The sequence below is a fragment of the Aphidius gifuensis genome, linkage group LG5, assembly GCF_014905175.1.
Source record: "Aphidius gifuensis isolate YNYX2018 linkage group LG5, ASM1490517v1, whole genome shotgun sequence".
Taxonomy (NCBI): Eukaryota; Metazoa; Arthropoda; class Insecta; order Hymenoptera; family Braconidae; genus Aphidius; species Aphidius gifuensis.
The window spans coordinates 19019155-19035999 of NC_057792.1; the positions used below are offsets into that span (position 1 = coordinate 19019155).

At 24.0% G+C, this 16845-nt stretch overlaps 2 protein-coding genes across 2 annotated transcripts; one reads left to right on the forward strand and one right to left on the reverse strand.

Annotated features, from left to right (window-relative positions):
* Positions 1-4886: 4886 nt before the first annotated feature.
* Positions 4887-7075, reverse strand: LOC122858256 (putative odorant-binding protein A10). The gene is made up of 3 exons (XM_044161031.1): positions 6817-7075; positions 5370-5562; positions 4887-5111 (listed from the first exon to the last, which is right to left on the reverse strand). The coding sequence occupies exons 1-3, from the start codon at positions 6832-6834 to the stop codon at positions 4972-4974; spliced, it is 351 nt and encodes a 116-aa protein (XP_044016966.1). The 5' UTR covers positions 6835-7075; the 3' UTR covers positions 4887-4971.
* A 4371-nt stretch (positions 7076-11446) lies between these two features.
* LOC122858257 (protein pygopus) lies at positions 11447-15998 on the forward strand. Its single transcript, XM_044161033.1, has 5 exons — positions 11447-12034; positions 12619-12900; positions 12980-14089; positions 14173-14318; positions 14403-15998. The coding sequence occupies exons 2-5, from the start codon at positions 12685-12687 to the stop codon at positions 14521-14523; spliced, it is 1593 nt and encodes a 530-aa protein (XP_044016968.1). The 5' UTR covers positions 11447-12034; positions 12619-12684; the 3' UTR covers positions 14524-15998.
* The last annotated feature ends 847 nt before the right edge of the window (positions 15999-16845 follow it).

Consider the following 16845-nt stretch of genomic DNA (forward strand, 5'->3'; position numbering starts at 1 on the left):
CAATTATTAAACACGACAAACATATGGGTCACAATATTTCACATGTCACTACACATATTTTTTATATCAAAAATTTTCATCTGTCTGCAATTTTACATATCCTCATTTTAATTTTTTTTTTTTTTTTATATTTTTTTTTCCACAATATCGAATCCCAAATGAATCGAAATTTTAATCATGAAAATGTTTCAACACTGTATTTTCTCTTTACTTTTGTATATGATCAAAATAAAATAATAATAATTTTTTTATTTTAAATTATGTATGAAATATATAAAGAATTAAATATTAAATATTTATTTTCATCACGAAAGAGTGAAAGATAAAATACGAAAATAATATTTTAACCAATAAAAAAATATTTTTATTCGTCATTTAAAATATATATTAAAAAATATAAAATCTTTATTTTACAAATGTATTTTTTTTTTGATAAAAAAAAAAAAAATAAAAACGTTTAATAAATCTTCAATTTCACAAGGGACAAATACAAAATTCCATTCACGAATTTTTTTCGTCGACGCTAACTCGGGTTTAAGGTCCATAGGGGGCTTTTTTCGTTATATACATGTCAACGCGTGGTGGTTTTGGTTTCAAGTCTTCTTCAAATAAAAAAAAAACAAAAATACAAAAAATATATGAATAAAAACATGTACAAAATAAAAAGGAATATAAAAAGTTTTTTTATATTCGAAAAAATCAAAGACAAAAATATACAATACATCTACCAATATTTGCCAGACATGAAAAATATTTTGTTACTAAAAAAGTACTTGTTTCCAAACAATCAAACCTCAACAAAAAATTTTTCAATCACATAATAAATTTCCTTATTCATTAAACTAACAACAAACTATTTTTATAAATCTATTTTTTTTTTTAAATTAAAATATTATAATGAAAAAAAATAAATAAAAAATAGCAAAACATAATTACGCTGTCGACAAAAATTTAAAGAATTTCTATTTAAAAAATTCTGTGACACTTAAAAATTTACACAATATAAAAAAAATATTTTCTTAAAACTAGCCATGATTATTATCCTTATTTTTTTAAATTGATGAATAAACCTCATGGTGGTTTTCATAATGCCTTCATGCATTGATATTTGATCTAATTCAAGTGTGAAAATTCCTGGTGGTTTAACCTTTGGTAAATCGCCTGTATTCGCCAATCCATTATAAATCAAAATTATATATATATATTTATAAATTAAACACATACATGTATACATTTATATATCACCACAGTATAGGGGTCGTAAAATTTATCCAGTTATTTGCTGTGAAAAGAATGACTCAACACAAACCACTAATCTTTTCACTGCATTGCGATCATTGTTGCTCAATTCTGTACACATATTTTTCATAAAATTTAATTTTTTTAAAAAAATATATAACTATTTTTTTATTATTAAATTTAATAATAAAATATTTTTATTAATATTTTATTTTTTTTATTATTTATAGTATAATAATGTTTCCTTTCAAAACTTAATTTAATTTTTACAACTTTGTTTTATATTTATTTTCAAAAAAATAATAATAAATTTTTTTAAATTATTTATAAAATAAAAATATCAATTCAATATAAATTTATAAAAAGATAAAACATATAAATTTCAAAATAATATATAATCGGTTTAACTGCAATCTGTGGGATTGTTGAATCCGATGGTTTAAAGAGACTTGAAAAGATGAAAAGATGACGACATCATCAGAAGTTTGATAAAACGAGTGAACAAAGTCAAATGACAATTGGAAACAAGAATGAAAAGAATAAATTATAATAATAATATATAAAACACAAAAGGAAGGAAGGAAGGAAGGATAGTTGTACTAGATTAGTTTCACGCAACGCGCCACCTCTTTCTCTTCCATTATCTTATTTGTTATCATCCCTTATTCGTCTACAAGCCCACTTGAGATCTGATAATTATCGTTGTTAGTTAGTCAAGGCATGACGCCAAGATTGGACCTTCTGTGGTCTCAACACACAAACACATTAATAAATCCAGCATCATCATTATTCACCAATAGTATATAATTATATACTATAAACAATAAATTAATTTTCATTTACATACAATCAAAAGAGAGAGATGTTCTTTGTGATAATTTGTATGTATCTACTTTTACATATGCAATATAATATTGTCGATGTAAGACAATGTCCCTTGGTGTGCGTAAAATCCAATTGAACCAAGAGGTGACTGTGAAAGACAGTGGGAGGAGAAAGAGAATACCTAAAATTATATATATATATGTTTAAGGGATGAGAAAAGCTATGCAGGAACGTTTCTTGCAAGAATAAGAGAACAGAATTGCTCGGGATGTCCCGGGATTCTGTCCTCTATCGATCTCAAATGTATAGACACCAACTTGTGCTTTCTCTATACCAACGCCATTCCTTTTTCTATACATATATATCTATTGATAATATATATATAGTTTTAACCGCGTGAGACTCCTACTAACCATTTCACCTCTTTATTTCTCGCACCGAACCATCTACTATATACACCAAAATATCTCAAGCGCGTCTCTCTTGTCTGATGCTTTTCACACACCATCTCTTTGACCAACCACCATCATCACCACATGGACCAAAATGTCCAAGTAATAATATATTTGTGCTTTAATGTTGTCGTTAGATCCTATGGTACTTTGTTCAACATTTAAAAAGTTTATTGAAAAATTCACATGATCATAATCTTTGATCTTCAATATGACAAACTTAAAAAGCCATTTTTTTTCATATCTTTTTTTATTTTTCTAAAACTTTGTCATTTTATTTTTATCTTTTTATGTATAGAGATATGTATAAGCAACAGGCATCATGTCATTTTCTTGCTGATTGTGTGCTGTGTATTTTTTTATATATGTACAATAATTTCATGTGAGGTTTGTTTGAAGATAACGTGAATTGTATGACAATGAAAAGAACAATGACTGTGTAAAGTATATCTACAAAAAAGAGATAAAACGAAATAAACTATTTTCTGTTGGTTAATGGGTTAGTTGGGGCATTAAACAAACCCGAGGGATACGTGTAAAGGGTATTACACTACTTAAAAGAGAAAATACCGAAAACGGGACGTTTGTAAAGCTTCAAGTACTTACCATGTATCATGTACGTGTGTATTGGTGATATATAAAATAGTAAAAAAAAAAAAAAATATATAAAAGTAGATGGTAAGCGTCGTTGGCAGAACCGGTGACTTGTCTTTTTTGAAGGGGGTTAACATTTTTGTTGTCTCTTAAAAACAGAAAAAAAATATATATAAACTATTTTTTTTGTCTTTATTTTTATATCGGTGTACACACATATTATCACAGTACACGCGTTTTATTGTATTATGTCATTGTGTTTTATTTTAAAGCCATTAAATTCAGTCTCACAAGTTTATATATATTTATTTATTTGTGATTGTGTATATACGTGGTAAATCTTTGAGTTTGAACGAGCAAAGAAATCACTTTTTTATTTTACAACAAACTGCGTATGTAACTAAAAAAAAAAATAATATATATGCAGTTAAGATACTTTTTTTTTTTTTTATACCAAACTCTATTTTAATCTCTTTTTAACACTTACTAGTATTATCTTATAGCTTATGTCTTTATTCACCCCTTTCTTATTGCAAATGCTGTTTATTTTTTTTTCTCTTTCTCGTTTAGGCCTTTGGTCCTTTAAACTACAAAGTTTCAAAGTAAAACTTTTGTCTTCATTTATTTTTTTTCAACTACTATATACGATTTACTTTTTTATTTACTTATTTTAATTTTTTTTTATTAAGTTTTTTATTTTATTTTGTAAGCGAGACGAACTCTCAACGAATAATCCTACTAGGTGAAGCGGAAGGGTGCTTTAAGGTAGGAAGAAGTTAAATCTGGATAGAGAAATTCACTATGTACTATCTCATTTTATAAAATATATATATATTGTTGAAGTTTTATTTTCTTACTCTCTTTCTCTCATTTGAACACGCTTTTTCGAAAATTCTGGGGCGTCGATGAGCTTAATTATTTCAGAAACTCACTACTGTACAACAACTCAACCTCATACCACTTTTTCACTCGTGTATTTTGTCTCTTTTTATTATACCTTTATTTTTTTATCTATATATCTATTTTCTCCGTTAAGTTGAGCTGGTAAATTAATGTATAGATATATATATTGTCGATAATTACCGTATACTACGAGCCGATGAATTCGAGGTACGTGTGGCATACCAGATCGTTGCTTGTCGTATTCCTTATTATCTTTACATTAATTTCACACACCAACGATCGTTTAAACTTTTTTTTTTTCCATTCAAAATCTCATATTATACGCCAAGAGTTAATCAGAAAAAAATGAATATTCATGTATTGTTGAATAAAAAAAATATTCACTGGAATTTTTAATAATTTTTATATCGATATTTTATTGTTGGCTGATTTTTAAATTATTATCTACAATTTTTTTAATATAGAAAGACTTTAAAAATATAAAATAAAAATGAGAAAATATATTTCTTTAATTTCATTTGGTATTTTGTTACTTTGAAGCTAATTTTTTCGGAGAAAAATTAACATAAAAAGATTTAATTCTATAGAGTGCTCCAACGGTAAAAATTAAGACTTTTTTTTTTTATTTTAAAAATTATTTAATTGATAGTAATAAAGCAACCTGATTTCGTAAATTTATATCTTTTTATTTTTGTAATTTAATTTTATAAAAAAAAAATAATTTATATATTTTTTTGTTCAGTTGATGATTTAAAAAATAAATAAATAGAAAACATTTGACTCCGTGGTGTAAAAATAATAAAATATTTATTTAATTTTATTTTATTTTCAATTATTAAAAGTTCATATGAAAATTAGAAAATATTTTGAGGCATTATTAATAAATAATATAGGTAATCTTTCATGAAAATAATAACATTAATAAATATTTTTGTCAAAGCTTTATTTATTAATTAAATTAAATACGATATTGTCTAAGAATCATTCCAAATTCTTTTGGAAAACGATTTTGAATTGTAATAAGAACTTTTCTTATTTGATTTAGCTCATCAGGTGTACATTTAACACAATTATTTCTGAGTACTTGAGGCGCCAATTCTGTGAAAAAAAAATAAAATTTAATAATACATAAATTAAATAACAATTTAAATTGAAACAAAAATTTATATATGAATGAATAAATAAATTTAAATTACACAACAGACTAAAGATCAATAATATAATTTAAATTCTTCAAGATTAAAAGCAATAAACTCAACATCAACAACACTTCAAAGACAATGAGAAAAAAAAAAAAAAACTTACTCAATGACAAAAAACTAAAAATAAAGTATTTAAATGAATAAATAAATTTACCTTTTAATTTTTTTCCAACTGCATCACAAGGTTGTGTACCAAGTGCACACTGTAATTGTCTTTTTAAATAACGATCATTTTTAAGTGCTGCTTCAATTTGACCAGATGATACACCTGAAGAAAATCCTCTTGATTCAGATTCATCATCAGCTCCCATCACAATAACCGCAAATGCCAAAGAAATCAATAAAACCTATTTAAAAAAAAAAAATAAATGAGTTACAAAAACAATTAAAAGAAATAAAATAAAAAACTACAAAGTGAGCAGTGATTAAAATTAATTATGCTAGTATTTAATGTAAATTACAAAAAAAATATTAGAATATTTTAAAAACTTTTCAACGACTTTTGTTAGGGTTTGCATGAAAATCAGGTATAACTTCAAGTGGTCGAGTTTAACAATTTTCATAGACTTATTAAAAAGTTAAATAAAAAAAAAAAATTACTAATAAAATTATTAAAACAATTGATTTATATAAAAAATAATAATTTTATTATTTTCTGACAATTTTTTACTTACGATAATTCATTAAATTAAGTAAAAATATATATTGTTTTAATTGCCATGTGAATCAATGTTTTCAAAATGAAAATAAAGTTTGAAAATAAAAAAAATGTGTTAGATTGAGTATTATGGTATAGAAATTGTTCGATATGGATGTTAGATTGTATTGAAAAGCAATATTGAACCCCCGGACAGGAAGGAGAAAGAATCACTTCCAATAACATCCAACGACAAAGTAAATATTGAATTTATATATATATATTGTTTGATATTTTATATAAGAGTTTAGATGAGTTCATTTTCCAACCAGTATATATTGATAATATAAATCACGTAAATTTAAAACTTTTCAAAATATTTATCAATTTATTTAAATTACTTTGTTTTAAATATTTCTCGTAATTTTTTTTGTATTGTTTCATAGGTATTTCATATTTTCCAATTATAATTCTCCGTAATTCTCCGTAATTCTCCGTAATAAACTCAATCAAAGCTTCAAAATTCATCAAGCTACTTTACAACTAAAAAAAAAATTTCTAAAATATCAAAAAATAATTCAATTTTTTTACTTATTAGAAAAATATTTTTTTTTCAAATTTTTGGAGCAACTCTAAAAAAAAAAAAACACCCAGTGTTTACAGAAGAAAATAAAATATAATAACCACAATAAAAACTTGATAATATTTATCGAAAAAAAATTTATATAAATTTAATACAAAAAAAAAAAAATGAAAAGCCATTTGGACAACGATAAGTATATCCCTATATATACAGCTGTTTAACATTCAACTCACTCAATCACAATAAAAAAATAAAAATTTACAATAAAAAAGAATACATTATACATTGATATTTTTTACACACAATCCATCATACTGATCCATCAATAATAAATTCATTAAAAACTAAATAAAAAAAAACTTTCAAATCAATATAACTTACTTTGAATAAATGACCCATGTTGATTTATAAAATAAAATGTATTTTAAATAAATAATTATTTAAGCAATATATAATATTGATTAACAATAATTGATGAAGAGGATGTTGACTGTTCTTGACAACAAGCTGAACCAAACTGGCCTCACGTATCCCACATATTTTCCTCCACTATAAAGTTGATATTTAACTTGAAATTCCACCTCCTCTTTATCTTTTTTTTATTCCTCATCATCTCCCCCACAGTTGTGAGAGTCACTCTCTCAAATGTATGCATACATATCAAATCTAAAATGACACACAAAGTTTTTTTCATATAATAATACCCAAGAGATTCTGGATACAGTAGATTTTTTTTTTTTTTTTTTATGGTTCCCGTACCACACCTTGTACACTCTCGATGTCTCGCATGATCCTTTGACAAGTTTCAACCTATGTACGTCAAAATGATAATAAAAATAATAATAATAATATTTAGATACAGGTATATATCAACATTGCACTCACTGGGACAGTGATATATAGTCTCCATTCACTCGCTTCCATGTTTTGTATGAAATTTTTTTTTTTTTTTGCTCCTGTATAAAAAAATATACAATTTAAAAATTTTTTTTTTTTTTTTCATTTTCTACTTCCATCATTTTCCATCTATTCATATTTTACATTTGAAAAAAAAATAATGTTTATTTTTTAATTTAAACTAAAATATATTTAATATTTTTTTTTTCTTTTACTCTTGACGTTTATTTTTTTTTTTTTTTTTTTTTATGAAAATAAATTAAAATAAACAAATTAAATGATATGGCTGATGATGAGTGAAGGAGAATAAAAAAAGAAAAAGGATAATGTCGTTGGGTTTGGAAGAGGAGTATATAGGACAAATGTTCATGATGACAGAGATAATATAAAAAAAAAAAAGATTGAAAATAAAATAAAGAGATGGCTTTTTGGTATAAAATACGATTAAGCATTTGTACATAGACACACCATAAGTCTTGAAGTGAAATATATAAACGTATTGCTAGAGACATATTCTGAGCTTCAGAATATATGAATCAAGTTTTTTGAAAAAAAAAAAAAAATTGCTTGAATGTAACAATCGAGATTACCAACCTGGTGCGATTCGCTTTTTCACTTTCAGTTTGGAAAATTAATATCTCCGAGTGTTTTTATTCAATTGTCATAATTTATTCTATTTTTTTTTTTCATTAATTTATTTATATTAAAAATCAAAATTACATATACCAAGCTGCCGTAATTAATTTTAATATAATTTTTAATCAACAAAGACATATCTCAATTTTTTCAAATTTATTTTTCATTAAATTTTCGTATTTTTTTTTTTTTTTAAATATTAATAAATTAATTATTGATTTACGTCATAGTTGACCGGATGTAGTGTGACAGGTGGGACAAATAATTTAGTAATAATTAAATATAATAATAATACTTGGGTGAAAGTTCAATGAAAAAAAAAAAAATAAACGTGGCTGACGTTTGTCGACGGTGAAAGCAGGAAAAAAACTCGTATTTAAACTGCCATTACCTGTTGTCATAAAAAAAAAAATCTCATTCAGAATTTTTTTTTCATCAGATTATTCACCTTCAAAATATTTAAAATTAAATATAAAAAAATTAATTATAAATATAAATGAAAGTGACTTGAATGAAAAAAACACGTGTTATTTTTATTTTTTTTAATTGAATATTTTTTTCCATTATGAACGATAATATTATTGCTGCATAACGCATATATAGATGAAAAGAATTAATTTTTATTTCAAGGATGTATGGATATATATAAATTTATATATATATTTTTTGTGTATATGTGAATGATGTTAAGAATGTTTGTGAATTCAACAAGACTTGGCTATAAGATCCCTCCTCACAACTTTGCCAACGAGGACTTTTCTGTTCCTCTGTAATTTGTGCAAATCACATATTTCATATTCAAACCACGTGTTCAAACACACCAGGTTTGATTTGTAACCATTTGCCCTTTTTTTTTATTATATTTTTTTTTTTCTTATTTGTCGACTTTTGTTTGGAATATGTCGATCTTTGTGAAATCCATTTGTCTCGATTTTTACCGCACTTATTTTTATTTATTTTTGTCTTCATTTATTTGTTTGTCAGAATGACCTAGTTTTAAGTGTATACCTTGACTATTTGAAAAAACAATCGTTGCATCAATATATTATTATTTTTTTAAAATAAATTTTTTCAATTTTAGATTATTTGTTATTTTTCTATATACGTCGAGTATTGGTCGAAATATATTTATACTTTTTATATTCAAAATACAAAAATGATTTATTTCATCTTCATTGCAAACAATACATCCTGATATATGTTTGTTTTTTCTTTTAAAAATATTATTATACATATTTATTTATTGATGTCAAAATGAAATAAACAGTATAAATATTATTATTGCTAAATTTATTCGGGCGTAAGCCAAATAATCACACTCATTAGAAAGCGATAATATTGTTGGAAAATTATACGTATTATTTTCTTTATTATTTGAGCTACATTAATAATATTTTTGAAAGCAAGGAAATATCAAAATAACAATTGAAAATACAAGATGAAAAAATAAAAATTTTTATATTTGAATGAGGTCAATGTCCGCTATCAGGACAACCAAAAATACTTGAGATAATCGTTCAGGAAAAACAGGTTTAACTTGTCTGATTTTTTATTTTTTTATTTTCCAATGCTTTTATCTAAAACAACAGTAACATCTTGGGATTTTAAATTTTTTTTATATTCTTCTTTAAAATTTATAGTTATTTATTATTTAAAAAAAAATTAATCTTTAGTTTATCTTTTAAAAAATTAATTGAAACAGGACTTTGGGAGAAACAATTTCTTCAGGCAAATAGTGAGTTAGAAATAAATCGGAGAAATCTAAAAAATTGTAGAAAAATTTCTTTAATTAATCTGATTTTTTCTAATCAATCTTCAACTTATGTACTTGGTTTTTCTCTGATCCAGCAAAATATGGAGCAAAACGTGATAAATCAAAGGAAAAAAAAAAAAAGCATAAATCAATTTTTTTTCCAGCAAATTACTCTCGTAGAAAATCGAATCGAAAATTTTTTTTAATAGTATTTATATCGATTCAAGAATATCATATATATAATTGATAAAATAAAAGTATATTTTGTTGAAAACAATCCCTGCAAATCCCTGAAAAAAAAAATCAATTTCTATAAAATATTTATATTCTATTAAGATCAATTTTTTGCGTCACTGAACGCTTCAATAATAACACTCGGTACTTGTCAAATAGAGGATAGAAAGATTTTGTTATAGACAACCTTTGCAAATTGAAAAAAAAAAAAAATAAAATAGTATTTTTCATGGCTGATTAATTCTCCTTGATAATACCCGAACAAACACTTGTTTTTCATTGAAATATGCTGGACATTAAATTGTCCAATTAGAAAAAAAGAAATAGAAAAAAAAAATTACTTGATTTTTTTCTTTTCAATAGTTTAAATTGATATTTCATTTTATGTATAAATTTTTTTTTTTAGCTCATTTATTGTTGTTAATAATTAAAAGCATTGATTACAATTTTTTTTGTTATTTTTTTTCTTTTTTAATTTAGCAAATGTGTAACGATTCATCAAGCTATCCATCATTTATTCAGTTTACTTTTACCCTTAGTGCCACAATATTTTAATTAAGTTTGTTCGATCAAATGAAACGAGTTAAATGCATCGGTTGTCATGAGACGTGTAAAATAACTTTGTCAAATAATGTTTGGATATTTGATTAAAGTGTCAAAGTAAATGCATCAACTCGATGACAGAAAGATACCATTGAATTTGTGTATTCAATTCCTCAAAAATAAATACAATAAAAACTTGGCTATATTTTATTTATCAATTGGCATTATAATATATGATTTAATTAATTTTTTTATTTAAAAAAATTTGAATATTATTTTGTATTTAATTAATAAAATTACTCAACTAATTTTGATGTAATAATCATTTGGTAAAAATGAATTAAATAGTAATTTTAATATTTTTAAATTTAAATTTAATTATTATATTTAAATTTAATTATTAATTTACATTTACTCAATTAAATTATGCAAAGTTTACTTGACTATCGAATGATGGTTAAATTGACCGTCTAAAGAGGGCGACACCTCGAAGGCCGTTCATAAAAAAAGGAAGCTACAAAAAGCTACAATAAAAAAACAATATAATTATCAATTATTATTCAAAAAAAAAAAAATTGACAATGAAAATTTAAATATATTTCACTTTGTCAATTATTATTTCACTTGAAAAAATTAAAAACAATCGAAAAAATTAATTTTAATTATTTTTGAAAAAAAAAATCATAAAAATACCTGTTTAATTTGAAAAAAAATCATTAAAAATAATTTTTTTTTTACATTAAAATCTGTAAAACACTGTAAAATAATAATACAATATTTTTTTGACAAAAGAGAGCGAGAGAGAGGGGTAATATTTTTTTTTTCATTTTATTTTTTTTTACTACAGGAATGCGGTCGCAAGTGCCATCTGCAGTCAAGATCAGCGACAGGCTACACACACACACAGCCAAAAAATATATTACATATATATACATGAATATCTGGTTTGACAGTGTATGTTGACAATGGCCACTGCGACCTAAAGGGCTCGGGTTAATCTAAAAATAACAATTGATAAAACTTTGATAAATTTTGCTCCGATATTTAAAAAAAATTACTCATTTTACTCAAATAATAATAAAGAATATCATACACAATTATTAACAATATATTTTATCCAAAAAAACATAAAAAAAGTTGATTATTTTAATTATTTATTTAAAAAAAAAAATAAATGAAAAAAGTTTGTGTGTCGTTTAATGTGTATATGATGAAATGTTTGTGACGCGATGAACAAGGATTTGAAGCGCAGTGTGTGGCACTCAAACGAACTTGCCAGTTGTGTATTTTTTTTACATAAATAATATATTTTTTTAAAAAACAATAAAATATTATTATTATTTATCTATTATTAAAGTATTAAAAAAAATTTTAAAGCACAATAATTGTATAATTTTTAAGGTAAAAAAAAAAACAATTTTTAAAAAAACCGAAAAATATTAAAAGTGAGCTAATAAATTATTAAAATATTAAAGAAAAAAAAAACAACAAATTGTAATATGCAAAGTATATTTATATTTATACGATAATGCCTTGGTAAGATTTAATTTTTTGCTACATGTATTATTTAAATTTGTATATTTAATTATTACAAAAAATTGTAAAAGTACACTTAATAATAAATCATATTTAGTGATGTAAAAAAAGGAAAAAAAAAAAAAAAAATTATTAGTTTGTGAATACCTTGAGGCTGTGTGTATGTGTACTGTCTTAAAATCAGTAGGTTAGGTTAGTTTTTTTTTTTTTTTAAAGATGAAAACTGGGCATCACTTTGCTTTCTTTTTTTATTTTTTTATAATAAAAAAAATTTCATAGTATATTTTTTTTTATCCACATTTAAAGATACTCATGTTGACGCCATTTCATGATCACTAATAAAATCTGCAAGTAACAACAATACAAAAAAAAATATAATTTATAAAAAATAATAATAATAATGGAGTAAAATGATAGATAATACTTGTATTTCTCTTCTCCCTCTTTTTTTTTTTTTTTTTATATAAATAATAAACAGAGAGACTCGTATCTCATTATCTTCCAAGTAAAAAAAAACATAAAAAATTGTAAACAACCAGCTTGATATGAATAACAATAATAACAAATGAAAATTAAATTTCCAGTATAATTAAAATACGGTGTTAATAATAAACACGGCATGATAAAATAATTGGTAAAGGAACGAAAGGATGAGCCACAATATTGCAGGCATGCCACCCTTTGCAAGGATGCCGCTTGGTGGTATGGGAATGGGAGTGGGCATGGGACCAAATGTACCACATCCAGAGCCCAATGCTCATCCTCATCCACCACCACCACCTCCAGCTGGTGCTAATCCTAAAAAAAAGCGACGTACAAATACAAATGTTGCACCACCACAACCACAACCAGCTCCAACTGTTCAGGTAATTTTTTCTTAAATAAATAATATTAATAAATTATATTGTTAAATATATTAACAATTATTATTTAATTATTTTATAGGATTTATTACCACCTCCATTATCTGGTTTTGGTGATACAATAATTGCTAGTAATCCATTTGATGATGCACCACAACAAAATACACAAAATCAAATGATGCATGGTGGACCACCATTACATATGCATCCACATCATCCACATCATATGAGTGGACCACCAATGCGTGGTATGAGTCCATTAGCACCAATGGGAGGTATGAGTCCAATGATGCCAATGGGAAATATGAGTCCAATGGGTAATTCACCAATGGGTAATCATATTAATCATATGGGTGGTATGTCACCAATGAGCCATGCACCAATGGGTGGTATGTCACCAATGAATAATATGGGACAAAATATTGGACCACAAGGACCAATGAATACAATGAATAATCATATGAATATGAGTCATATTAATAATCAACAAATGAGTGGACCATCAATGGGTAGTCCAATGAATAATATTAATAATGGACCAATGGGTAGTCCAATGAATAATATGGGACATAATTTAGGTAGTCCAATGGGTGGTGGTATGGGATCACCAATGAATAATATGCCTGGTAATAATCATAATCATATGCAAAATGGTCCAATAAATATTAATAATATGAATAATCATATGACACCAAACAGTCCATTAAATGGACCAACAATGAATAATGTTAATAGTCCATTAAATCATAATGGTTCACAACAAACACATCAAAATCATATGGGTGGTAATAATCTCAATAATTTAGGAAGAACAATTAATGGACCAATGACAGCAATGAATTCAATGGTAACAAATAATATGAATATGTCAGGTGGACCAAATTCAATGAATAATATGAATATGAATGGACCACCAATGAATAATATGGCAAATATGAATATGCCACATCCAAATCAAATGGGACATATGGGTCCTGGTGGTCCTGGAGGTCATAATAATAATAATAATAGTAATAATGTTAATAGCAATAATGGTGGTGCTCATTCAGGTCCTGGTAATAATAATAATAACAATAATAATAATATGAGTGGTGGATTACCAATGGGACATCAACTAGGGGGTAATATGCCACCACATGGTTTTCCAGGATCTGGAATGGGACCAAAACCAATGCCAGTATCAGCTGGAAAAGTAAGTTTTTTTTTAACTTTTTTTATGTTTAAATAATTTACATTAAATGTTTATATTTTTGTAAATTATTATTTGGTTTTTAGATTTATCCTATTGATCAATCAAAAGTTTTTAATTCACAAAATCCAAATGCACCACCAATTTATCCATGTGGAAGTTGTCATAAAGAAGTACATGATAATGATCAAGGAATTCTCTGTGAATCTGGCTGTAATTTTTGGTATCACAGGTAAATTTTTTTTGTTTATTTTTGTAAAATTTAAATACTATTATGTATAGGTAATTGAATTTAAATGATATTTTTCTTTTACAGAGCGTGCTCAGGATTATCAGAAATGGCATTTCAACTATTGACTCATGAAGTTTATGCTGAATGGGTGTGTGATAAGTGTTTACATTCAAAAAGCATACCTCTTATTAAGTTGAAGCCATAACACCTCATAAATAGTAGTCGTATCATCGACACGCAAGTGACACTTTGTTAAAGTTTATTAACTATATAAATAAAATAATTATACACTGAATGAATTTTTTTTACACAATTATAATTGGTGTTGTAAATGAACTATGCACGCCTTTTATAATCACAAAAAATTATGATGAGATAAAAATATTAAAAGGAATTTTAAAAAATACACTTTCACTTTTACAATATACACGCTTGGGAATATTGTTATTAATCGTATGCAGTATTTGTTGCGAATTATGTCATTGAACCACGATGTTTGTTAATGAATTTTTAGCTCTAACTTGTTGACAACTTAGGATATTTCACTGCAACTTTAAGTTAAGCAGGATTTTAAAAAAAAAAAACGTTACAATTGAGACTATAATATTAATCTCGAGTTAATTATTATTTATAATAATAAACTCTTGAAAAATATAATTATCAATTTCATTGATTATTAATAATACTATTATTATTTTTATTATAAAAATAAAAAAATTTAAAAAAAAAAAAAACACAACCAGACTATTGTAATAATTAAAAAAGAAAATTTCTAACGCAATTGTGACATAGTAAAAAAAAGAAAGCAATGTTTTTGTAAATTATTTTTTTTTTTAAATTATGATCTGTGATTTTTTTTTTTTTCATTTTACATTTGATACAAAATTTTATTAATTTTGTTAAACAGTATAATTTTCACTGGCCTGTACATTCGTATAATTAATTTGTATAATTAATGTCAAAAAAAAAAAAAAAGAAAAATGACTTAAAAATTATTGAAATAGCCTAAATCGTTATTAATTAAAAACACAAAAAAAAAAAAAATATAAAAATTATACTTACTAATTTCTCAATTTTTTAAATGATCCTTGACAAAAGAAAAAAAAAATAAGCATCTTGCCCGAGTTGATGTCGACTCTAATAACAAAATAAATAAAAAAATAACTTTTGAAAATTTTTAAAAATTCCATTGGCAGCTAATATGGAATCAACGTGTCCACGCGTATTGTACAGAACATTATTATTTTTTTTAATAGTATATATAAATAAATAAATAAATATAGAAATATTATATTATATATATATTAGAAATATTGTAGCTATACTCATCGTTTTATTGCTTAGAACTTATAGTTTAATCATTCGTCATTTAAATGAAAACTAAAAGATATCATGAAAATAGATTTAAACAAACAAAAAAAAAATATAAATAAACAGGATCCTACATAACATAATGCTCATATTAGTATTACAACGAATAGATTTATCATTATTATTATCATTATTATTATTATTGCCAAGTACTTTTTTTTTATGTTAATTTTTATTTTATTTTATTTGTTTTTCTTGATGAGTACATGATTCAAACCGACACACACAAAATCAGGATGAAAATTAATAGTAAAAATGAAAAAAAAAAAATTGTATTATTTGTATAAATACGACGAAATGAGAAGGACAAAAATAAACATTTAAAAAAAATTATTTAGAATAGATTTATGAATGAAATTTAATAAAATGTATTTGTCGATTTTTTTTTTTTGCAAGTCTTTTTGAAAGAAAAATATATTAACTTTATTTTATGAAAAATGCTGTAAATATATTTAGCTATTTTACTGTTTTTTATATTAGAAAAAAAAATAAGAAATGGTTTTTAAAATTACACAAAATTATTTAACGTGCATTGAGAGTAAATAGCTTTTTGAAAATTTCATAAGAAAAAGAAAGTTTATATAAAAATTGTACGATATATTTTACAGATTTGAGTTGAATTATTTTTAATTTTAATTTGTGAAATAATTTTATAATTAAGTAATACGTTTTACTAATATTTTCATGATTTATTATGAAAATTTAATTTGTTTATTTTTAACAATTTTAAAAATATAATAAAATGACAAAAAAAAAAAAAAGTTATTAACAGTTTTGTGCAATTTTTTTTGTCTTAATTAATCAGTGATAATGAAAAAATATTAGAATATTTAGAATAATATTTAAAGACCTGATTAACATGTATCAGAATTTTATTTTACAATAAAAAATTTAATTAACCAGATAAATTTTAAATGATAAAATGAAAAAAAAATAAATATTAATAGGAAAATTTGTAGCTGATAAGTAATTATTTTTTTATCCTTAATCGAAAAAAATTCCCATTAATCCAAATAACAGCTAGAATAATTCATAGTTTATTTTTCATCATGTCAATACAAAAATATTTATCAGCATTAAATTTGTTATACATTACACTGTTTAAACAATAAAAAAAAAAAATTTACAACAAAGTAAATAAACACTAAATTTTACA

Bases quoted from the DNA above. Each gene is read 5' to 3' on its own strand.
- LOC122858257 (XM_044161033.1), top strand. From the start codon at position 12,685: ATGAGCCACAATATTGCAGGCATGCCACCCTTTGCAAGGATGCCGCTT. The intron at 12,901-12,979 runs GTAATTTTTTCT...ATTATTTTATAG, and splicing joins AACCAGCTCCAACTGTTCAG to GATTTATTACCACCTCCATT. The intron at 14,319-14,402 runs GTAAATTTTTTT...TTTCTTTTACAG, and splicing joins TGTAATTTTTGGTATCACAG to AGCGTGCTCAGGATTATCAG.
- LOC122858256 (XM_044161031.1), bottom strand. The intron at 5,112-5,369 runs GTAAATTTATTT...TTTTTTTCACAG, and splicing joins AGTTGGAAAAAAATTAAAAG to AATTGGCGCCTCAAGTACTC.